Source organism: Molossus molossus, unplaced genomic scaffold (assembly GCF_014108415.1).
Source record: "Molossus molossus isolate mMolMol1 unplaced genomic scaffold, mMolMol1.p scaffold_m16_p_20, whole genome shotgun sequence".
Taxonomy (NCBI): Eukaryota; Metazoa; Chordata; class Mammalia; order Chiroptera; family Molossidae; genus Molossus; species Molossus molossus.
The window spans coordinates 18,144,566-18,169,026 of record NW_023425356.1 but is presented as its reverse complement, the minus strand read 5'-3'; the positions used below and the strand labels follow the sequence as shown (position 1 = coordinate 18,169,026).

General features: G+C 45.0%; 1 protein-coding gene across 2 annotated transcripts in view; it reads right to left on the bottom strand.

The window, feature by feature from the left end:
- Nucleotides 1-24,461, bottom strand: part of TBX15 (T-box transcription factor 15) — a 104,598-nt gene that overhangs the window by 16,355 nt on the left and 63,782 nt on the right. For both annotated transcript variants that reach the window (XM_036273613.1, XM_036273614.1), the window contains exons 4-6: nt 23,328-23,499; nt 22,124-22,291; nt 12,152-12,216 (exon numbers count right to left, since the gene is read on the bottom strand). In XM_036273613.1, the coding sequence (XP_036129506.1) occupies nt 12,152-12,216; nt 22,124-22,291; nt 23,328-23,499 (405 nt within the window). The remainder of the gene's footprint in view (nt 1-12,151; nt 12,217-22,123; nt 22,292-23,327; nt 23,500-24,461) is intronic.

The window sequence follows — 24,461 nt, the reverse complement described above, 5'->3', positions numbered from 1 at the left end:
GTGCACTGACCGGGAATCGAACTGAGATCTCTCAGTCCATGGGACAACACTTAGTCCACTGAGCCACACTGGCTGGGTTAAAGAAGTCAACTCTATACAGGACAGTGACCAGTTAGCCATTTATCCAAATCCAAAATCCAACTGAAAGACTGAGTTATAGAATCATAAATTTCAAAAATGGGAAGGATATTGGATGTTACCCTATCATACCATCTTGGGTGGTTATCCAGCTTCTGTTGGAGTATTTCCCAAGGAAAATATTCAGTTATTTGACAAATCTATTAGAAAGTTCATCCTGACCTTGGGCTAAAATCTCTGATGCAACTTTGACTCTCTGGTTCCATTACCAATGGGTAATGGTGAGAGAGCCAGACATCTCCACAGCCTCATCAGAAAGACTTTCCTTAACCATGAAGAATGTTATGAATGACATGCCACGTGCGGATGCGCCCACGGTCCATCCAGTGCAGGGGTCTGTCACCACAAGGGCATTTTGGTGATAAAATTATGGAGGAGGAGCCACGGCTACCAAAAAGCATTGGCTAAGACCACACATTCTTAACAACACTTTACTAATCCACTGTGGATCCATGTCTCATAGCCTTATCCTAGACCCGTACAGAATCTATTTATGTATTCAGAGTGCATGTCTTCTTAGAAAAATTAATCATGTTTGTTTACTATGTGCCACATCTTATTTGTCCTCAAACTCCATTAAGCTTCACTGGCTAGACCTAACTGTTAGGAAGTACTAGTTGCATATATCAGGATTTGGTGAGATGACATGGCAAGAGCAGTATTGGAAAATTCACCTCTCTCACCACCAGCACGCCTACTTGAAATCCCATGTTTGTTTGTTTGTTTGTTTTTTATATCCCAGTGCTTAGCACAATGCTTGTTGCATGGCAAGATCTCAATGGATATGAGTCATTATTTCATGAACTTTAACAGCATTCATTTGTCAAAGCCTAAAGTTGAGGGAAACAGCTTGATGTACAATGAAGACTCTCAAGACAGAAGGAATCCTCTAGTACGGGAGACGGGAATCCTTTCTAAAGCTGATGGTGCCTTTCTTGACTCAGGTCTCAGAGAGGTTTCGGTTTTCCTTTGGTTTCTTCCATTCCAGCCATGGAATTTCTGGCCTTCTGTAGAGTCTGAGTGCCCTAGGCGAGCCCATCAGTGCCACCCTCCTTTTCTTACAAGAGTCCTTGCCAACCTCCTACTACCATCTTCGGCCACTTGGATGTTTTTTCAAAGTTTATCCTGAACAACTCATTGTTTACCTAGTCATCATCATTATACTTATTTTTGTAAAAATTTATCTCCAGGTTCTTTTTCTTTTTTTTTTTTTTAATCCTCACCCAAAGACATTCTTGCATTTATCTTCAGATAGAGCAGGAGGGAGAGAGGGAGGAAGGCAAAGAGAGAAACATCGACGTGGGAGAGACACATCAAGTGGTCACCACCCACGTGACCCCAACGAGGGCCAAGGACAAACTGCAACCGAGGTACGTGCCCTTAGAGGGAACCGAACCTGGGTCTCTCTGGTCCACAGGCTGACTCTCTAACTGCTGAGCCAAACTGGCCAGGGCTCAAGGTTCTTAAATGTAAATTCATTGTCTAACAAATAAAATTTAAAAAGTGGTCTTAGGTAACCACATATCATTAACATGTTCCACATGGTGAGCCACTCTGGGTTTGTTGCCTTCCAGAGACTGAGGTCATCTCTGAGGTTTCCAATCAGAGATGATCAAATTGGCAAGTGTCCCTCTCCTGCTTACTTTCCCGTTTACTCCAGTGACAACAGAGGCCATATCCAAACCCTCTTTGTTCAGTCCTTTGGCTGTAATCACCTCTTTGATTTCCAGGCCTTTCTCTTTTGACTTTTCAGTCTGCTCCTTGGCCAAACCAACAGAATGTGCTGAAGAGTAGGGAGAAAGAGAAAGAGAGGACACAAGCCAAAGAGCTCTTTTGCAAATTGATGATGCCTTGAGATCAACTGATTTGGAAAAACAGCCAGACTGTAAAGAAATATTCTTTCAACCTTCTCATTCAAAAAAAAAAGAAAGAATTCTGGGACCATCCCTTTGAAGTTCAGCAAATATTTGATAATTATAACAAATACAATTACATTCATGAACCTATTAGATAGCATACCAATGCATGGCTTCTGCTTCTTATTTGTCTTGAGATAGAGAACTGCTTTCTATGTTTCTTCCATTTCTTTTCCCTGTAGTTCTGCCTTTCACTCCTCCCCCATCCTATTTGCTGGTAACAAAAGGCACATATGCTAGGAGTTGATGAAACTATTGGTCATCTCTCAACAGAAGTCAAGAGCTAATGGGAGCCTACTTGATCAGGATCTTGAAATCATAAAGTAGTTGTCCAACTAGGAAAACAATTATGCTATGTTCAGGAGATATTAAGGTAAAAAAGAAAGAAAAAGAAAAATAGATATAATATCTTTATCCTTTAGGAGTGTCCTGTTCAACAAAAAGAGAACACATAAATGACTAATTTCTGAACTGTGTGATAAATGCTGCACTGGAGATACGTAGATGCCATGGAGCACTGAGCAAGAAGCATTTGATATACCTGAAACGTCAGGAAGAGTCCCTAAGAGGCCAGTTATAATACCCTTAATAATAAAGGGTACTCAGTAGTTTTCTATACAGTCAAGAGGCAGAAAGAGCTTTCCTAGTAGACTTCACAGTATATGCAAAGCCTTGGGTGTATAAAAGAGAAGGCATGTTCTGGGAACTGAAAATAGTTCTGGGTGAGTGGAGCTCCAGGTGTAAGATGTGGGGTGTGGGAACACCATGGATATTCATTCCATGGTAGATGCTTGGGTTTATCTAATGGGCAGTACTGTTCCTTTGAGCTCCTTTCCTTTTTCTTCTTGTCTAACATTTCAAAAGACACAAAACAAGAACATACTCTTTTTTCAGATCTCATTACTGTGCCTCAATTTCCTAATCCTTTTTCTTAGACAGCCGTTGGTCCACCGAGGTGAGGTCAAACCTTCCACAGATCCTTCTCCTTCTCTGGATCTGGAATCGGCTTCTACATCTAGATGGATTCCTTGGAACATCTGTTGTTTGGGGACATTCTTTAAAGACCTCCCAACAGAAGTCTGCAAATTGGCAAAACGAGCCAAAATTCAAAACTGGGCTTTAGATGATACAAAGAGTATATCCGCACGATCAACTGGCTATCACTGATGGGCCTTACAATGGTTTGGAAGAGTGGGCAGGTGTCCGATGGACAAATGCTTGGAGTTGAGTTAAAATCGCTCGGGAGCCCTGTCCCCTCTGAGTCTGACGACGTAACCGTGGCAGTCCATGTGCAGTTTTCCCTGCCTCAAGAAGTACAATGAAAAGACATGAAAGCACAAAGCAAGCTAACGGAAATATTCAATTTCTTTGCATTCGACTAGAATGGTCTAACTTTCCTTTGGTAATACGGACCCCGGACTCCAGAATGGCATTAGTGGTACCATAGGAGAAGAAATTCATGGGTGTCAAATAGGAGAATTGCCAAGCTGGATACTGATGCAGGACTTCACCCCTAAAGGCACTGCTGGAGTGGTTACACCCGGGGTTACAGCAAGTATGTCAACGTGAAGAAAGGGAGCCTGGCTGGGGGTTCCATGGTGCTGGCAGCTTACATGCTGTTCTGAGAAGGAACTCAAACATGAGCTGTGAGCAAGTACCACTAAAGAGGGCCCAGTGTGGACTCCACATTCCTGATCATGACCTTCGCCCAGCACCTCTGAATCCTTTCATGTTGTAATTAACACCTAATAAAAGATGACCAGTAAAAAAAAATTATAATTGGTAATACCAGAGCACACAAGGAGCAAATCTGCACAGTGGTAAGAGCACGTGCTCTGAAGCCAGACTGACTGGGTTCAGACTGCAGTCCTGCAGCTCATTAATGCCAACTTGGCCGAGTTATGTAACCTTTCCATGCCCACATCTTCCATCTGTAACATGGAGGTCATGACACTACTCCCTCCTAATTTTTACTTAATACGTACAGATTGATTAGAGTAAAAATATATCAAAATGAAAGAAAACATGAAAGCTTGAGGACCATTGGTCTAACTCAAGCAAAAGAAAGCCCTCCAACGGCTCAGGTTGCAACCTGCCACAGAGAAAACATTCTTGCTGCACTGGAAGCCAAAGCTGAGTCCGCCCTCTGGCTCGGGGTCGAACGTGGAGGGATCTGTGTGTTACCTAATTCCATTTCTCATTCTCTCCTCCAAGAACCAAAAACGTGTCCCTCAAGCCTCTGTAGGCCTCATTATCTTGCAGATATTTCAGACTCCAATATGTTAGCCATTAAAAAGACGTCACTCTGTTAGATGACACCATCGCTGGGAAAGAGCCATAGATAATAAAACAGCTGCCAACCTTCCTTGGCAAATTCACATGGCCAAGAGGACAATGGTGGAAAAGGTTCATGACGGAGGAGGGGGAACAAATAACAAGGCAGAGAAAATTGCTAAATACCATAAGCCAGGGGACATGATGAACAGCTCTGGCCTGGATGAATAGGAGGAGTCTGGCAGGAGGCGGCCGCCAGAGTCCAGTATGGGGCCAGCTACCTTGAACTGTAGATGCAGCCGCGCCGGCCGGAGAGGGAGTCCAGTGCTGATTACTCCCCTAGCTCTGCTAAATCTTACCCATGCCAGGGACAACAAAAGAGTATGCAAAATCTACGGAGGCTAGAAAGATTGCCAGGAAAGAACAGGAGGAGAATGGCTGGAAAAAATATAGCCAATGGCTCTAGGGAGAACAAATGAAAATACAGAAATTGAAAGTGAGACACTTGGAAAGTTATGCTGGTCGAGAGAAGGCAAGTGGTTAGCTCACTGGCTCTGCGCTAGCTACGTGAGCCTTCAGGGGTGACAGGGAACTGGAGCTGGATGAGGGCAAGGCTGACTGTTGACTGGCAAGCTGTGCCTAACACAGGAGGGTGACACCATTCTCTGGATGCTGTCCCTGCTAAATCTGCAAATTCTGAAAGCTAGTAGCTCACTGTACTCAATTTTACCATCAGTAAAATGGGAAACACTGTACCAGTACCTATCAACTCAGAGATAAAACTGGGCGGCTTGGACCACAGATACTACGTGAGATGATTATTACTTTTATTTGTGCATTTAGAATTTGAATTTATAGAAATAAATATATAAGGTTGAACTGTATAAAACTGCTGATATTTTACAACAGTAACTTCATATGTTCAGCTTAATAGATAGATAAGAGTGTATACAAGGTCTGAGATACTTGGTTATAACAGAGAACTCTACTAACCGAGTATAACCGAGATTCGACCAGCACTCTCCCTCCTCCGACTCCCAGAGAAAGTTATCTCTCGTGGGATCTAGACAAAGGTTAAGTGGCCTAGGGTTGCTTTCTAGCTAACCTTTCCTTTTCCTATCTGTGAACTTGGCCACTCTAACTCCTCATCCAGGCCTCTTTCTGCTTGCACCCTCGTCTTCAGTGGGTGTTGTGAGGAGGGGCCGGGCCTTGACAGGGGATCCTGTCTGTGCCCCAGGACACGGTTTCTCCCTCGGTGAACAAAGCCTTGGGACAGGAGCTGCTTGAGAGGAGGACACAGGAAAATTCTTTGCTCCCAAATATTACCCCCCCCCCCCACCAGGAGCGATTCCTTCTTTTGGGTTAAGTATGAGTCTCATGAAGTATCCTCCTCCAGCAAGCAAATACATCCATCCCTGTAATGCAGCTAATGGCTCCATTTTCAGATCACCATCCCCTGAAACATTATGTGAAGGGACACTGGGTGCCCAGAAGGACTGCCACCAGCCACGTTCCCAGCAAACAGTGCCGCTGACAATTAGCTCAGACTCGAATTGCTTCCTGCACCTCCTCCTGCAGCCCCTGTCCTCCTTTCCCAGGAGGGGCAACCGAGTAAAACTATCCGCCCCGTGTAAACTCACCTCCCCGTCACTCGGCTCCTTTCTCCCTCCCTCAAATGTGGAATTTGAGTGTCCTGGCCAAGCCTCCAAGGGTGCGCCCCATAGAGAAAAAGATGCCCTACAAAGCTACACCATCTCCCTGAACTACAGAAGGGCCACTCCACCTGGGGCCTATCATGGTCCCAACAGCAGGGCTTCTGGGGCATTGTGCCAGAGAGGAGCATGCAGAGGAAACCGTGTCACATGAGACAGCTCCCCTCTGCAGCCGTTTTAGGTGCAGAGAGGATGGGAGCAAGGGTAAAGGCACAAGGTCAAAGACGGGATGAAGGCTGTTGACAGGAGAAGCCAGAGTCATGTACCTCGTGGCACTTTTCAAGCTAGTTTGGAGAACCTCTCACTCCCCAGACAGATCAAAATATTAATCCTGTCCTTTTTATGTATGTGTTTGCTTTGGAAGAAGTCCCTGGGAATTATATAAAATTTCCCAAGCTGACTTGGGCTTTCTGTAAAATCTTGGCAGCCACCCCTCACAGAACAAGGCTCTCACATAGATGCGGGCCGAGAGCCGCAGGCGTCTCCCTCTCCTGTCCCCTGGCTGCGCCGGCACAGCGCGGGTCTGGTGGTTGCGATGCTCCCTCTAGCTGAGCACAGTGGGCTGTCCAGCGTGCGGACGGAGGCACCTCCTGCAGCTGCTTCTGGACCATGAGACTCAGTGCAAAGATTCTTCCTCTCTGCAGCTTCAGGACCTTTGCCTTCTCTGAATGGGCTTCCTGTTGGGGTGGCAACCCCCAAAGATGTAATTTTACTTCTCAGTTTGCTACTGGCTGACCTTTCCTAACCAAAGCTTACTCTGCGTGGGCTCAGCTCCTGGATCCCAGCTTTCCTGAGGCTCACAGACTCTGAACCTCACTGGCACCTTCCTTCTCCAGGGCCCAGGCAGCACAGCACGTCCCCTGCAGAGCCAGCTCAGGTGGCCTGAGGTGTTTGCGCCGGATCCCCAGTTAGGGAAAACCAGTGTCTCGCCCTGGCCGGTTTGGCTCAGTGGTTGGAGCGTCGGCCTGCGGTATAGAGAGACCCGGGTTCGGTTCCCGCTAAGGGCACGTACCTCGGTTGCAGTTTGTCCCCGGCCCTGGTTGTTCGTGTGGGTGGCAGCCACTCGATGTGTCTCTTCACATCAATGTTTCTCTCTCTCCCTCCTGCTCTATCTGAACAAAAAAAAAAAAAATGGAAAAATGTCCTTGGGTGAGGATAAAAAAAAAAACAGTGTCTCACAGCAGCGGCCCATCTCAGATCGGAATCAAAACTGCCTTTAGTCTTTCAAACTGAGCCTATTTATACATTCGCCCTTGTTTTCCCTCCCTATCTGGTGTCCACAGTCAGCTGCCCACGGTCGCCGCACCTGACTCAGCCTGGTTGGGGTCAGGCTTTCTCATTCCAGCGTTACCGGGTTCTCATTTCTCAGCCACTATCCAACTCTGTTTATTGTTTTGTAACTAAACAAACAAGTATTAATTTAGTCTATATACCTGGCACTATGGGGGGGAGGGGAATCAAAAAATAGCTGGAAAAGGTACAGTCCCATTCCAAGCAGGCGGCAGAGCCCTGGAACACAGATCACAGGACAAAAAGTCACCTCGAGCCCCGGAAATCTCTCTTCCCCAGGAGCAGGAAGGTGTTAGCGTCTCATCCCAGCAGGAGCCACCTCCCAGAGGTAGCTCTAGAAATTGTGCCCTGGGGCTGGGTCTCATTACAGGTAAACATGTATTGACCCCCTCTCCACCCAAAGCCAGATTTGGACACACAATTTCTGAGAAATCTAGACAGAGGAACAATGTAGAAGTAAAGACAATTTCCCTCCCATTGCAGAGACAATGTCGGGAAGCCAAACCGGGGAGGGTTTCCACTCCGAAAGGGCGATGACTCTGCTACTCTTCCCTACAACATAAACACACGCACATGCACTCACACACACACACACACATGCACACATGCACTCACTCACACATACATACACACTCACAAACACACACACGCACATATGCACGTGCACGCACATACACATGCACGCACACTCACGGACACACATGTACACACATACATACTCACAAACACACGCATGAACACATGCACATGTGCATACATACACACATGCATGCATGCACTCACACACATGCACACACATACATACTCACAGGCACACATACATACACACATGCACACAGAGGCACACACATGCGTACACACACACACACACATACATACACATACACACACACACACATGCACACACCTTTCTGGTGAGGACTTCTAATCAGGGACATAGTTACATGCAAATGAAAAAGTTAAGCTCCAGAAGTGCAGTTGGAAGCGTGGTGACGTCACACTGAAGTGCATGAAGGACGCTTCCTAAAGAAGCAGGGAGAACTGAGACCGGCTCCAATGACGGTGACACCACAAGGCTGACACTGGACTCACTCAGGCTCCTGTTGGGGTTCAGGAAGGCCCCATGAATATCACCTCTTGTCCTTATTTGAACTTGGAATAAATTCTGAGAAAAACCCAAGAGCCTGATGCAGTGGAGACAAACACCAGTTTGCCCAATGACAAAGCTGTCTGGAGCCTAGGGCATAGGTCCAAAGGCTGAATGAGTGGGCTAGAACTCCCCTGAAATAAGCTGACTCCCCCAAACTGTGGGCCTCCTCGGCCGAGCTCAGCATCCAGTGGAAATCGCCTGGAAGGCCAGCTCTCTGCAGGCAACAGGCCCTGAAGAGTCCCCCTTCCAGACCCAGCAACCAGATCAGTCACCCTGGTTCCCATCGAGGGGACGGAGGAAGCAAAGGGGCTGGAGGCCTAGGGTACCTCTCCACGAATCTCTCTTTACATGGAAGCAGGAAGAAGGGGAAGTAAGTGTCCTCACCCGGCTTCCCTCAGAGGGCACTGCTGTCAACCCAGCCACAGTCCGCAGGCCGCAGGCCCCAGGCCCCAGGACCCAGGACCCAGGACAAAGGCACTGAGGCGAGAGGCTTCCTGAAGGCCGACCCGAGGCCTCCAAGGAGCCCAAGGGCGGCTGTGAGCTCCCGTCCTTGCTCTCACACTGCTCCCTTCCTGGGCCTCCGGGCCGTGCTGGGATGGATTGAGATCAACAAACCTGAACATGTTTTGGTTTGAGGTTTGGCAAATTCTGGAACTCCAAAGTATTCCACAAATGTTTTGTGTTCTGCAAAACCAAAAAACACTGGCCGAGTGCTTTCCCCCTAATTTTTAAGCCCATGTGTTTTGAAAGGAAATATAATCCGTCTGTTTGGGGTACATTTATATGCAACTTGTCAAACCATGCTCGTCTGTGTGAGTCATTTCATGTCGAAAAGGCATGGGGAAGATCACAGACTTATGAGGACGGTGTCCGCGGGGGAAGGCGACAGAGGCGGCACCGTTCGGAAGGAGGGGCTGGGCTCTGGTGCTGGCAGACCCCCAGAAGGGTCACAGGTGACCCTCTAGATCCCCACCCGTCCGTCTTTCCACCTGCAGAAGGGCACTGATCAATCTTGCCTCAGCGGGGCCTGCAGGCAGCTAGAGAGGACTACATTGTGATAATTAGGTAATTTTGAGCTTTTCCAAGAGAAAACACAAGGGCCATGTACTTGCCCCAACAAGTTTATGTCAGTCTAGCTTTCCAGAGCTCCAGAGGACGAAATGACTTCTACCTGTAATGACCATCTCTGCCCCATCGCGAGGCAGGTGACATCAGTGTAGACAGGTGTGTCACAGCCTCACCTGCTAGCTAAGCTCAGCCTGACTTCCTTTCCTCGATGAGGGACCCCTTGTTTACAGGAGAGTCGAAAGGAGATGACAAAGTCCTGGGAAGTGTACAGAGAAAGGTAGAGTATGTAAAGCTTGTTTCATCTGGAAAATAGGAGGTTCTGGGTACTCGAATAATGTCTTTAAATAGATGCAGGGTTTTTAGGGAAAGAGTTCTATGCTCCGTATCTGTAGAACACAAAACGAGTCCTGTTTAAACTGATGGCATGACAGAGCAGAAGGGACCCAGGCTTCGAATTCAGGTAGACTGCATTGTAGTCCCTGCTCCAGCTTTACTGTGTGAAGACAGGGAAGCTGCTTAATCTCTCTGAGCCTCAGTTTCCACGTATGTTTTGAAGATTAGAAGGAACGTCAGTAAAAGGTCTGGAACACAGTAAGTGTTCAATCACAGATAACTTCTCTGATTACTAACATGACTTAAAATGGCTCGCAGGTTTTAATGGGATGCACTGAGGCGTTTCCAGGCTATCTGAAAATAAATAAATAAATAAATAAAGCACCGAAACGGGCTGATGAGGACCCACAGCTGTCCTTTCCTGGAGTCCTTATGAAGGAGCAGTTGACCGGGCAGGACAGATGGTCACTGAGCAGCCAGATGTTCCCCAGCCTCACGGGCAGACACGGCCAGGGCCGAGGGTGTGTCGAGGTCCCTTCCAGCCCACCTAGGACACAGGAGGACCTCAGGACTTGAACGAAGATGTCTGAGGCCTTACTCTGGAGTCTGTGAAAACGAGGCCCCAGCCCCACGGCGCAGCTCGAACGCGGGGCAGTGCCACCTCCCCCTTCGGACCTTCGGTACCAGGGCGAGCCTCTGAGAAACAGGGACTCCTGGGAGAGTCCAGCAAAGGAGAGAAGAAAAGCTTAGGAGTGCCAAGAAGAAAGGGAACACACTAAATGCCCCTGGTGAGACAGAAGTAAAGAAAAAAAAATACTTGAATAACCAAAGACGGTGAGGCTGGCAGAGACAGTTGTGTGTGGAGTAGACCTTTCTGAGGATCCGAAGGACGCTAAGAACCCCCCCCCTGGGGAAACGCACCCCTGCTCCTCCACACACAATTTCACTTACAGGATCTGGGAACTCCCAAGTCCCCTGCAGTCCTCCCCTGGACTCCCAGTTAAAGATCGTAAATGCCCTGGAGGCTTCTCCAGGAAAGGCCAGCTTCTATTTTGAGCTCCTGTCACTAAGCTGGTCGCCCGTGAGCCCAGAGCACCAGCCCAGAAAAGGAGGCTCTGAGAAGCAGCTCGCAGGCACCTTCTGTGACCTGGAAGAGAAACTCATCGCCGCCGAAGGGGTGGTCCTTCTGAAATGAAAGGAATAGACGTTCGGTCTTCATTGGCTACGTTTTGAAAACAAAGGCTTTTGTCTTATTTCAAACAAAGAATCATTGAACAGGAAAGCATTGGCCTGGAGTCCATATGCCTGAGGTCCCGTGCAGCTGTATCACCGACTAGGTCTTGACCGAAAACATGACTCCGTTTTGTCCTCCGCAAACTGGAAGTTTACGTGGATTCTAATTTACTCAATAGACAGGACCTTTAAATGTTCTGAGGTAAATAAAAGTCCATATAAATCTAAAGGTATTTTACATATACGATAAGGTTTTCATAAAGAAATACGTTCATCAATCATTTTGTAAAGGAAATAATCGGCATGACGGATTTTTAGCATAAGTCTGGATTCTAATATAATGTGCTTCGTAGTTGGCGAAGTGGTTAAATATAAAACATCCATCTGAAAACTTGCAGAGAAAAGGGCAAAGGTAACTCCCGATAGTCTGTGTCATTCCAATGCAAAGAAATGCCCCCGATTTGGAAAATGTCCGAACACTGAAGTACACAGTTACTGCAAAGCCTACACACTATAAGACACACATGCCACACTTGCTGTTTCAGTGTGGTTTATACAGAGATATTTTCTGACTGAATAACCTTAGATCAATCTAGTTTCCTGAGCCATTGCAGTCCCCTCAAACTCTCTGTGGATAACAGATTTTCATTTTAAATAGAAAACATTGAGAGAGAAGAAAGAAGAATTAACTAGAAAAACACCATCGTCTCTAGGACCATTTACGACAGGAACAAATAGTTCTATAAACGTCAACATTTGTTTTGAGTGACTGAATTACCAAGTATGATGTAGAAGGGAAAACAGCATAAGGGATTTGATCTGGTAATTTAATTTAGAGTATGTTAACCAAGAATCTAGATAATTCAGCCTTCTGGGGGCATCTTTCACCCCGTGGGTGGACTGTCTATTTCTCTGCACAGTAGGAAGCATGCAGGTGTTTTCCAAGACGCAGGAGCCAAAAGCCACCAGTGGAGTGTGGTGGGAATAATGTTACATAGAAAATAAATGGCAATGAATCTCTTTCCCTTTATTCTTACCTGTTTCTTCCAGAATCTCTGAATCCTTTAGCGAAAGGATTTCGGTCAATTTTTAATCTGGTGATCTGGAAACAAATCAAAAAGCATGAATTGTATTTTCATTAATGGACTTCCTTTTGGGTTGCTCCTAGAAAAATAACAAAAGTCACTTTGTTAATAACAGCTAGTGTTTTTATTTAATTTCCTTTTAGTTGGAGATTGAAATGAAATTGATATAGGACTAGGGCCTGGCACACAGATGTCTGTCTGACCCTCCTGACCCACTTCTCCCTAAAAAACAAGGTTTTCCCAGTATGGCTCCATAAACTCTTTTCTAGTCACCTCTGTTGCCCCAAATGGTGATAAACAAAAGTATTGAAATGGAAAACTGGATCCATGGTACATGACACACAGGAGGCCCCTGAAAAGTGCTTATTGAATGAGTGAGTAAATGAATAAAAGAGCAAGTGCATGAAGGAGGAATGAATGGATTCAGCCAATCCAATCAGGTGGAATCACCCAGACAACCTGCCTCATCTGAAGGATGCAAACAGTTGGCTGCACTGCCCACTTTAATTAAGCTGTACCTTTCCAGCTACTAGGGATTGTTCCTTTAATGCCCTGAAATGGTCTCATAAAAGACACAAGGAGTAGCTATTCTTTTGTCTAGGCGCACCTAAAGGAAAATCTAAAAAAGTGTGACTGGATGGGGCAGAATGCAGCTTATCTCATCCAGTCTCCAAAGCTCACAGAGAATCAGAAGAAATAGAGAGGCAGCTTCACAAAGCTGAGCAAACCTAGCGAAACAAACATGTGACCCAGCTTGAATGAGTCCATAGGAGCCATCTGGTCAACCGCCACTCAGTGCTCAAGTCCCTCTCTATAGCATCCTATCCTAGTTCCCTCAGTCTCTGCAGTGGTTATATGTACTGTCCTCATGCCTCTAGACTAGAACAAGCCTGACCAACAAATTCCACAGGCTCTCTAGTGTTTCCGATTTCAACCTTGGTCACGGGATGCATTTTGATACCTTCATGACTGAACCAGATGTTACTGACTCACTACATTAAGCAGTAGAAACTTAGGGTGGGGGCTAGGGAGCTCAGGAAAAGAGGGAAGGCACTCTCAGTGAAAAGTAATTCTACAAAAAAGAAAATCTTATTATTTGAGATCATCTTTTTCCTGATAATTGCGGAACTTATCACTTGGGTGGTTCAAGTTCTTCCCAGTGTTGCAAATCTTCCAAAGAACCTTTTCCAAGGCAGAGTGAAATGTCTCAAAACCACAGTCTTTAAAGGTCCTTAAAATGCAATGTGAGATTCTGATGAAAAACTTGAAAGCACGAAAGTTATTTTTTCCCCTCAACATTCCTTGCCTCTAGAATGGCATACTAATAACAGAGCACTAATAATGCGGCCAAAGCAACCTTCCATTGATTTTATAGACCAGAGCAGGAGCCCGAAGCCTCAGCTCTCCGCAGGCCACTGCCTGCCATGTGAACACTGAGTTGAGTTTAAAGACTGTCACTGTGCTCTGTTCTTGACTTCAAATCAGCTCTTTCTTCCTCTGTAATCCACAACAATAAACCACACACCATATTTTCTTTTCAAGTCGGGGTTATAATATTTTATTTTCTCTTTCAAGTTGGCTTATCCTGTCCGACTCATTTATGATAGGGGTTTCTGAAATATGATGGTGCTGCCGTGTTTCAGGGGCCTCCACAGACCCCTGTAAATATAACGACACTCTGTTTCATGGGCCTGGGAGAAATGGTTGAAAACCTGTTTCCCACAATTCACTGGATCTCAGGCCAAGGGGCCTGTACGGAGATTTAATAGACAAATGCCACCAAATGTTAGGAAAAACAACACCTCTATACTTGTTTCAAAGCTTTTAATGTGAGATTCAGAGAACTTTATGAAGAGTGTAGCTGTGCTACTCATTATCAATTTACGACCAAGTGCCTTTTGTGTGCAAAGCAATGTGACAGGCAGCACAGGTGGCAGAATGGTGGACAGTCAGCACGTGGCTGTACACTGTCTTTCCCCCAATCCAAGAAGCTTATAATCAGAAGAAAAAGAAGACATATACACTAATAATTACAGTACAGAACAGAAAGTGCCTGGGTTTGCCATGAAACCAGAGTGCCATGAGAGCTTAGAGAAGGCAGAGATTATCCCAAGTTGAAGTGCTCTGAGGTCTTACCTTGAAGGTAGCATGTGAGCAGTTAAGCTTCAAACCTACTCCATAATTACATTTATCAATTAGACCCTAATATGGCCGTGTGTCTCTATCTCCCCACCTTAGACCCAGTCACCATCATCCATTGACTAAACTACTCTAAATAACCTTCAAAGTGATCCTTCTTCTACTCTTTTCCCTGTCCAGTCTCTTCTTTACACAGCAAACAAACCTTTGTTAGCACGTGAGTGCATCATGTCATTCTCTCCAGAGGCTACCACTGTACTCAGAATCCAATCCAAGCTCTATGTCTGGCCTTGCAGGGCCAGCCTGCCCTGGCGCCTGCCTACCTCTCCACCCCCACTCACACTCCTCTGCCCCTGGTCAAGGGCTCTGGCCCCACTCAGCTGCTCTCCGAGCTGGAATGGGCCAAGCTCTTTCCCTGCCAGGCCCCTCACATTCACTCGACCTCCAGACAAAAATATTCTTTCCTGTACTCTTCGCATAGTTAACTCCTCCTCCTCCTAAGTCTCTCTCTAAATGGTATCTCCTGAGAGAGGTCTTCCTGATCACCCCCTCCAAAATAGAATAATTCTGCTACTCTCTTTAACTGAACCCTCTTTAATTCCATCTTTGCTCTTAATCCAATTGGCAATTATACATTTATTTTTTTGTTCACATATTTATTATTTGTCCCCTGGTCCCCTATTTTTACATACCACTTTATTAAGTGGAATCTAATATGAAATGCTATTCATGCTCAATGAATATTGTGGAAGGAAGGAAGGAAGGAAGGAAGGAAGGAAGGAAGGAAGGAAGGAAGGAAGGAGGGAGGGAGGGAGGGAGGGAGGGAGGGAGGGAGGGAGGGAGGGAGGGAGGATGTGGGAAAGAGGGATCAGCAGTCCCAGAGCCGTAACAAGCCTTAGAGACTCTAAACCAAACAATTCCCTCAATCCTATTTGCTTTCACTGCAGGCATTACAGACAAAAGTCTTAAATGTTCTTTCAGTAAGAACAAGGTCTATTAGTAGCTTCCTGTGCAGCCAAAGCTATTCTACAGGAGTCATGTTCAAACGCCGTCCAATGATAATGAGGAGACATGGAAAATACAGAGGTTATGGAAGCATTTTTGTTCACTGATTTTATTTCCATAACCTTACACTGATTTGTGTAGTCTGAGTTATTGAAGACTGGGGCACACGCGGGAGTGGTTGCTGGCCTGCCACTATTAATTTTAATCATTTTCACCGGCTTCTTTTTGCCTAGTAACATAGAAGCAGTTAATAAATGAGATATACCTCACAATGCACAGTGCAGACACAAATAACACAACCTACAAAGAAAATTGAATCTTGAGTATGATTATAAAAAAGGGCCTGCCCTTATTAACACTCTCTTAGTTATGTTTTTGTTGTTGTTGTTGTTTTTATCATATTGCTCGAAGTATGTTCCATTGGGTTTAAAACAAAAAAACAAAACCCTTAGCCTGTAAGAAAAAAAAAAATGTGTATACTGATTTGATTGGAAAGTTAGGATAAAACTGGCTCACTGGTTTAAGACATAATGAGTGACTCAGAAACCCTATTGGATTTGCTTACACAGACCTGGCTGCGGCTGCAGACTTCCTAGCTGGTCCCTGTAGCCAATTCTCATCAAGAAGTGGGACTGTGTTACCTGAGCAGAATGGGGCTGTATCTTTTCGAAATCTAGTTTCCTGTTTGGGAAAAAAAAAAAGCCTCAAGGTTCAGCAGGCTTTTTTTTCTCTCCTTAGAGAAGACGAAGATTCTGTAATGGAAATTTCCTGCTAATTCCATGAGGACATGTTGGCGTCAGCCTCTTCCAAGAAAAAGCATCAAGTGTGGAGTCACCTTTATTCCAGCCTCTACCACCTTATTCTCCACGATGAGATTCTGGGCATGATGTACCTTCCTCTCTGCCACAGGCTGGCCAAGTTGGCACTCTGAGAGCCCCTCGCAGTAATAATAACTTCAGTATGCTAGCAGCCCCGGGAGTCTATGGGTCAGTCCGTGAGGGTGAGAGGGGAAATGGGAACAGGGGAAAGAAAGGCATCAGGTATTTCGTGAAATAGAAATTCTTCTCACTTCATTACTATTTATATCCTGAAAAAAAGCAGAATCACAGATATATAAAGAAACTGGTAGTAGAAGTGTGTGGACTAATTGTTCATTCAGCCATTTTCCAAGGATATTTTCAGACTCTGAGCTATGGGGCAGGCACAAATGTCTTCAAATATTGGAGATGGTGGTGTCCTTCATCTTGATGAATGGTTTCTGGGCTTCAGAATTTCCTAAGCCGATTCTAATCCCCCATTCCAATACTTGAGAGATCAACATTGATATTCCAATGTTTTATTCTACCAAGTGAAGGGAGCTAATGTCTACTATCTCGTGCCATCATTCGTTCATAAAATAAATGACATTCTAGCATCAAAAAAATAAAAGGACAAAATAAAAAAATGTAGTCTATTAAAATGAATGTTTACGTCTCTCTCTTTCTCCCCTCCTTCCTCCCTTTCTTTCCTCCCTCTCTCTCACATCCTCTCCCTCACTGTGACCCTCACGACTAAGATAAAAATACAAAATAAAAAATAAATTTAAAAAATGAATGTTTACATGTATAAAAAGACCCTATACTGTCTGTTTTTCAGTGGCCCGTGAAAACCTTCTCCACTGACTGGTGACTGAGAAGCACTGCTTCAGACCAAAGCACCATTTGCAAATGAGAACACCCAGGCGGAGTGACTGATCCAAGGCAGTGCCGTCTTGTCAGCTGCAGAGCTGGGTCTAGAACTCAAAGTCTCTTAACTATGGACCTGGTGTTTTCTACCATGTTGCACTGTTTTATTGTAGAATGTGAAATCTTTGTTTTCAAAAAGCCTAAACTATTGAGAGGAAGACTGAACAAACACACATGGGTCAGCAAGCGATCGGGTCATGAGAGAGGTACACTCACTAAAACTTCCACAAAGGGAAGCTCATTTGCAGCTGAAAACGGAAGGAAGGTGGTAGTGGAGAGTATTTGCACCAAACTTAAAGATTCAAAGGAATCTAGACAAATAAAGATGGGGGGGGGGTACATTTCAGCAAAGACAAGAGCATAGGCAAAAGCAAGGAAGCTATGAAGTACAAACAGTAAAATTTGAACTAGATTGCTGAGCTCCTCTGGATGCCTAATGAGGATTAATGAAAAATAAGCCTAGAAATGTAGTTGGTAACTAGCCCCAGAGGACCTAAACTGAAAGACTTGGGATCCTGGACTTTGCTCCCAAGGCACTGAGGAGTCGTTGACAGCTTCTGACACAGAAATGATGCAGTCAGAGCTGTGCTTTTGGAAGATCGATCTGACAATGAATACATTTGATGGCTGGTGGGACACTAAGCTTGCAGTCCAGGTGACTCTGCTGGAAGCTATCACAATAGCCCAAGGTGGCGGTCGGGGAACAGAGCAGATCCAGAACAAGGGCAGAAGCAATGAGGTGAGAAACAAGAAAGTCCTGCATCAGTAGAAGCAACAGAGTGGATGTGGGAGAGTCAGGTGTCCAGCCTGGGTGACGAAATGGAACTCAACAGGAAACACTATTAACAATGGAGAACACTGGGAGGAGAAACAAATGAATAGTGTAGTTTAGAGTATTTTGTTTACCAGCAACAAAATAGTGTATTCCCACCTCTGTAGTGTGGACTTGCTAATACTGCACTGGTCTAGAATATTGTAGGGGCTTAAACAAGTTTACAGGCATGAACACTCATAATTTTCAATATTTGAAAAGCAGGGGTCGCCCTGGCAGGTTTGGCTCAGCGGTTAGAGCATCGGCCTGCAGTCCAGAAAGACCCGGGTTTGGTTCCTGCTAAGGGCATGTACTTCGGTTGCAGTTTGTCCCTGGCCCTGGTTGGTCATGCGGTGGCAGCCACTCGATGTGTCCCTTCACGTCGATGTTTCTCTCTCTTTGTCTCTTCCTCTCTCTCCCTCCTACTCTATCTGTACAAAAAATGGAAAAATGTCCTCGGGTGAGGATAAAAAAAAAAGCAGGGGTCAACTGCCTCTGTTTGATCATGAGAAATTGCTCCCAACCCTCATTAAAAAGCATGCATGAAAAGAAAAGGGAGAAATGATCAATTCAGAGCTAACAGAGATCTTAGAAAGCACAGGCCAACCGCTCCTTGTCTTGAAGAACGTGAAGCCCAGAAAGACAAAATGACTCGCTCACAGTGACGTTAGCAGCTAACAGAAACATTAGGACGAAAGCCCAGGTCTCCAAGTGTTAGCCTGCTGCTCTCTGTGGACAAGACACTGCCTTTCCTTCGGAAACTGAGTAACATGTCATTTCAACTCCTCTCCCTCTTGTCCCTTCTTCACTGTGTTACTGCAAAACAAGCTCCTGAGAACAATGAACCTACCACTGACTTTTTCTCTTACTCTCACAGGGCTCCTAACCATTCCCTTAAAAAGAAATATAAGAAGTAAACAATTTTGCCATAAAATATTAATTGTTCTTGTTCTGGAAGGTTGAGGGCAATAAAAACACAGTAATAGGTGCATATAGCTCACAAAAGAGAACAGTTTATGCTACCCGGCATCTTCAAGACAAGTCTGAAAATGATTGTGAGCTCACAGCTCTGACTTACAGGATGCAGACCTCAAGGTTCCTCGGGGAAAGAGCTGAGGTTAGTTTGCTTTATTACAAGTCGCTGCGTTATATTAAATCATATCTATGCAGCCAAAGGGAATGTTAAACAATCATGCTTGTTGATTTATCCAGGGATGGGAGGCTTGTTAAACAGGCAAAAGCTGTTATCTTGACTTCAAAACGGGTAGAATTGAGTATGACTCATCTACTTTGAATGTCGGCACATCATGAATTCACCAACATGACATGAGAACACGGAGATCAAAGTAGTTACCTATTGATTACAATATCTTGAAGAGCCAAGGTACCTCCTCCAATTCCCAACGATCCTCTCTCTCCTTAATGAGAAATTTATTCTTCATTTTTTAAATCCTCCCCTGAGAATATGGGTATTTTTTATTGATTTTAGAGACAGAGGAAGGAAGAAGGAGAGAGAGAGAGAGAGAAAAACATCCGTGCGAGAGAGAAGCATCAATCAGTTGCCTCCCATATGTGCCCTGACCGGGGATTGAACCCACAACCTGGGCATGTGTCTTGACTGGGAATCAAACCCATGACCTTCAGTGCACAGGACAACGCTCCAACTAACTGAGCCACAGCGGCCAGGGCTGAGCAATTTATTCTTTAAAATAGGCTCTGCTCCCCACTCTCCTTCATGTCTCTGTGGACCCAGTCATTTAGCAATGTCTGACTACCATTAACTAGATGCCGGGTTTGTGCTAGTGACTGCATGCATGTCCCCTTTTCCAGTCCTTGTAGCTCTGTGATGCTAGGACATTTTCAGACTTGGAAACACAGACTGAAAGGGGTAGGAAAGTTGTTCAAGGTCATACAATTCATCAATAGAAAAGTCATAAATTGAACCAGGTACGCCTACTGCCAAGTCCCACGATCTTAGTCATGGTTTCCCACCCCTATCAAACCACCACAGCCCCTGCCCCAGTCCGGCTATAGACAAAGTATTTACACCACGAGGATGGACTCAGTGCCTGTGAGAAAAGGCGGAGGCCGAGAGGGCTGCCAGGGACCACGCTCAGCCTTCTTCCACTGCCTCAGCGAGCTGCAGCTTCGAGGTTCAGCCTGAGCTGTAGCAGAGACCCTCCTCCTGGCCTCTAGAACCGATCTCAGTGAGTTCATTCATCAATGGCCTAGTGTGTTCTAAAAACTAAATTCTGAAGTTGTGGTATAATGCCCAGCCGGTGTGGCTCAGTGGTTGAACATTGACCCATGCACCAGGAGGTCACCAGTTCGATTCCCAGTCAGGGCACATGCCCAGGTTGTGGGCCTGGTCCCCAGTGGGGGGCATGCAGGAGGCGACCAATCAATGTTCTCTCTTATTGATGTTTTCATCTCTCTCCCTCTCCCTTACTCTCTCTCTAAAATCAATTTTTAAAAAATTTTTAATAAATAAATAAAATTCTGATATTTGTTGCCACATCTCTGCCTTCAAGGAAACTAATGATTAAAATGGTGGCCGGGTTTTCTTGGGGAAAAGTCCAACCCGTTATTCAAAGAACTGCCATTCACACTTTCCTTCGTCAGAACCACAGTTAATCCCGAGGTCCCAGCTGCCCCGAAGGCCATGGCTATATTGCTGCTCTGCCTTGTATTAGAGGTTGAAAAAATCTTCATTACTAAAGTTTTCTGCAAGGCCTCCATGGCCTCTACAGTTTTACCATCTAAAATGTTCGAGGGGGGTTGATCATTTTAAATGGCGCCCAAAGCAAACTAAATCTCTTCCTCTACTTTAGAGCAAACGTGGCCGCCATAAGGGGAATCTGAAGTTGGGAATGTTTAATAGCTGCTGAGAAAGCCCAACAACCATATAGTACTTAACATTTACCAGACTAATAGGTTGTCGAACTTCAAATTCCTTTGAAGGTAAAGAACAACTGGGGATCCTTTTCCAGATGCATCATGAAAGACAGAAATACTCTTCCTACATGAACCCATTATGTAACTCATCTTCACACAGTAAGCACTCGATAAATATTTAGCAAATAAATGCTTGTCCTCTACTGCTTTCTTGGTCAGAGCACTAAGCATGGTATCAAATACAAAAGGGAGTGAGCATTATAGTGTAATTTCATTTTGCTCCAAGCTGGTCCAAAATAAAAGTATGCAGACTTTCAAGCAAAACAAGCAAAAACACTTTGTTTCAAGGAAAAGCATTCTTTGCAGGATCCTATTAATTAGATAATTGCCAAAAGATAAAATGCAATCTAATTTACAAAAATGATACTCCCATACAAGTTCTAGGGAATTGCATTAAGTGAGATCACTTGTAAATCCATCTAGTCACTCTCCTCAAAAAAATAACTAAATAAACAAGACCATGGTTTAGAATGTTCAGTAATTCCAGACTTGGTCTCTCTCTCCCCCTCTCCCATTCATATACCTCCTCCATTAGTCTGACTAATTCTCAACATCAGAAAAAGCATCAGCTCCTCCTATCCCTAATTCTCTCCACCAACCAAAAAGGCCTATCTACATTTCTATTCTTAAATTACTCCACTGTATTATCATTATGTATATATGTGTCTTTCACTCAACTAAATCTCTGCTTTGGGAGAAGTCTTAATCTGCTCTATTTCTCTACTAAGCTTAGAGTATTGTAAGTTCTCACTGACTATTTATGGAATGAATGGGCAAACTACTGACATTAAAAGATACAGATCTTAGTGTGTAGCTGGTGATCACACATAAGTAAATTTAGTCTGAAAGTATAAGTGAAGCTGAGGATCTTACACAGAATTTTAGAGGCCTGATGACTTCACTGTAGCCAGATGCAGAGATACACAAAAACCATCAGTAGGAGGGAAGAAATGAATCTAACCTCAGTACTTGCAAATGAGGAGGAACACTTGCCCGGATGTGGTAGAGATTACGAACATGGGTACACATACGGAGAAACATGAAGATGACTTAGAAGATTTGCTCCTCCTGGGCAAAGATCTTGTCTCTGAGCTAAATCTAGACCATGCCAGCTGCCACTAGGCATTACTGTCTTGTCATCACCAGTGTCTTGTGTGCCCCGCAAGCCTGCTGTCTCTCATTCCGTGCTCCTCAGGGCCATGTACAAGGACTACGCATTTCTTACCAAAAGCCTGAATAAGCGCCTTTAAAAGCAGATATAGCAGGAGACCTTCAAAGGCAGCCTCTTACCTGCTGGTTCTGATAGGCCGTGACTGTGGTGAACACGGTCTCCGGGAAGTTAAACGTTTTCACTCCATCCCCAACGGGGACAGGTTTGGTGGGTGAAAGGTCGCTGCTGAAATCCTTGCGAATCACATGAACTCGAGGCTGGTACTTGTGCATGGAGTGCAGAATGATCTGGAATGAGAAGGAGAAGCATTAAGCTAGGGCTGACTCTAAGATCGCTACATCTTTTCAAGCTCTCATGCAAATAAAATCACAGGATAGAAGTTTTATAGAAAGAATACAGATTGGGGGTGTGATGTACAGGAAACCGGAAATCAGGGGGTGGGATATACAGGAAACCGGAAATCAGTGTACTTGCCCATGGCAGGAAGGACTTGGTGACTGGAAAGCATTACATGGAACCATACAGCACAGTATCCTGATCACGGGTGATGGATGCAGTATGTTTGCTTTAACTGGGTAAATGCGGAATGACTGTTCTGGTACCAGTAGCCATCACTCTACTAAAAGGTCCCAGAACCTCAGCCACATGACAGTGGTTTCCTCCTGCTTCAAATTTGCAGCATGGGGTCATGCTGTCTTTAAAGTCTACAAGCTATTATTTGCACTTTGTTACTGAATTTATAGACATTCCCTTATGTCATGTGGGCGTGAGTACTGTGTGCTCTCCCTTCCTCAGAAAATTGTCATTTCCTGCAAGGTAGGAGGCCATGGCGTTCGCTTCTTCAGTCCTCCCATAACACCCAGTATGGATCATGACATTCAGTGAAAATTCAGTGCATGTTTTACTGTAAAAGGTAAATTAATAGCATCAGATTCTCCAGTTACACTGGAAAGCCTTAGGGCCTATTCCTCTCTTGACAATCAGCCAGAACTGTCACTTCATGGCTGCCCTGTGAGTTGTTCTAATAAATGTTGTGATTTCTTTCATGATTTTTTAATTTGTCCTGTGCTTCTGTCTCTGGATTCTCCCCCTGACGAGTACCTGGAGGACATGACTTCTGTCTGACAGACACAGATGGAGAGGAGACATTTGCTAAAAGGTATATTTGTAATTAATAAAATTTCACGGAAAGAAAAACTTTTGTGCCTACTTTCTTGAGAAGTGGCATGGAGATTCTTAGTTCACCTGTTTACAAAAGCCTGGGGCTAGTCAGCTCTAAAGCAGAAAGGGGAAGAGGGAGGGAGATGGGGTCCTTTGACTCACATGTCCTTGATCATCCAGTTCATTGTTGGTCAGCTTGAGTTTGTCGAAACTGACCACCTGTCTCATCCAAGTGTCTCCAGAAGCTAGAGAATCAGGGTGTATATAAACTCTTGGGGGCACAGGGGAATCAGCATTGCCAGCCACCATCCACTTGGAGCTATGATACACGTATCTGAGAGAGGCAGAGAGGAGAATTCAGAGAGGGAACATATATGGAGAGGGAACAGAGGCCCAGGAAAAAAGGAGAGACAAGAGAGAGGGGACAAAAAAAATGACAAGGAAGGAGAAGTAGTAGAGATTAAACAGAATACAAAGGAGAAAAAAGAGAAGGGTAGACAGAAAGGAAAATGAGATAGAGAAAGAAATGGAGAACGAGACAGGCGCGGGGTGGGGGGCGGGTAGAGAAGTGTAGTGGTTAATGATCAAAGCTGCAGTTCTCACAAGGAAAACATTTTCACAGTCCTTTTTGTTTCTTCTCCCTCTCCTTGCCTTGCACCCCTGTGTGCACACAGGCCTCCTGAACCCACGTGGCCAGCTATGGAAAAGGTATTTTACTGCAACCTTTCACCTTACAAATGCAAACCATATAATCCGTTGGCCACTTGTTCAGGATTTGGTTCCTTATTAAAAACATCTTCCATATTGTCCTATAAAACACAGCCATATGCAGAGACCCTCCAAGCAGCTCTTCTGTTAACCATTTCCTTGCTACGGATCTTAATTTTGAGGCATTTCTATGAAAGTGGAGGGCCTTTGCCTTAGTGCAACCATCCCCAGAAACAACACCCAGTCTTCCCAGTTCTTGTTTTCTTTGTTTTGAATGTCACCATCTCCCACATCGTTTCCACAAAACCACTGGAAATGAGATGCTGTTGGTAGCAAAGGAGGTCAGTTTTCTAGACTTTGCCAGATGCCCTGTCATTCTGAAGAGTACTCTCCATGGATCTGACACTTTCTGCTTCTCAGTAAAGGAACATGGGGGCCCTGGACCCTTGCAAACAGGGGCACTCAGTCCAAATCTCATCTTCGAAGACCCTCTAAAACAGATTAGAAGCCTCTCCCCTCTTAAGTCATGTAATCAAGACCACGTCTCTCTTGGCCAGCTCTATCGCCCTACCACACTAGTCCTGGTCT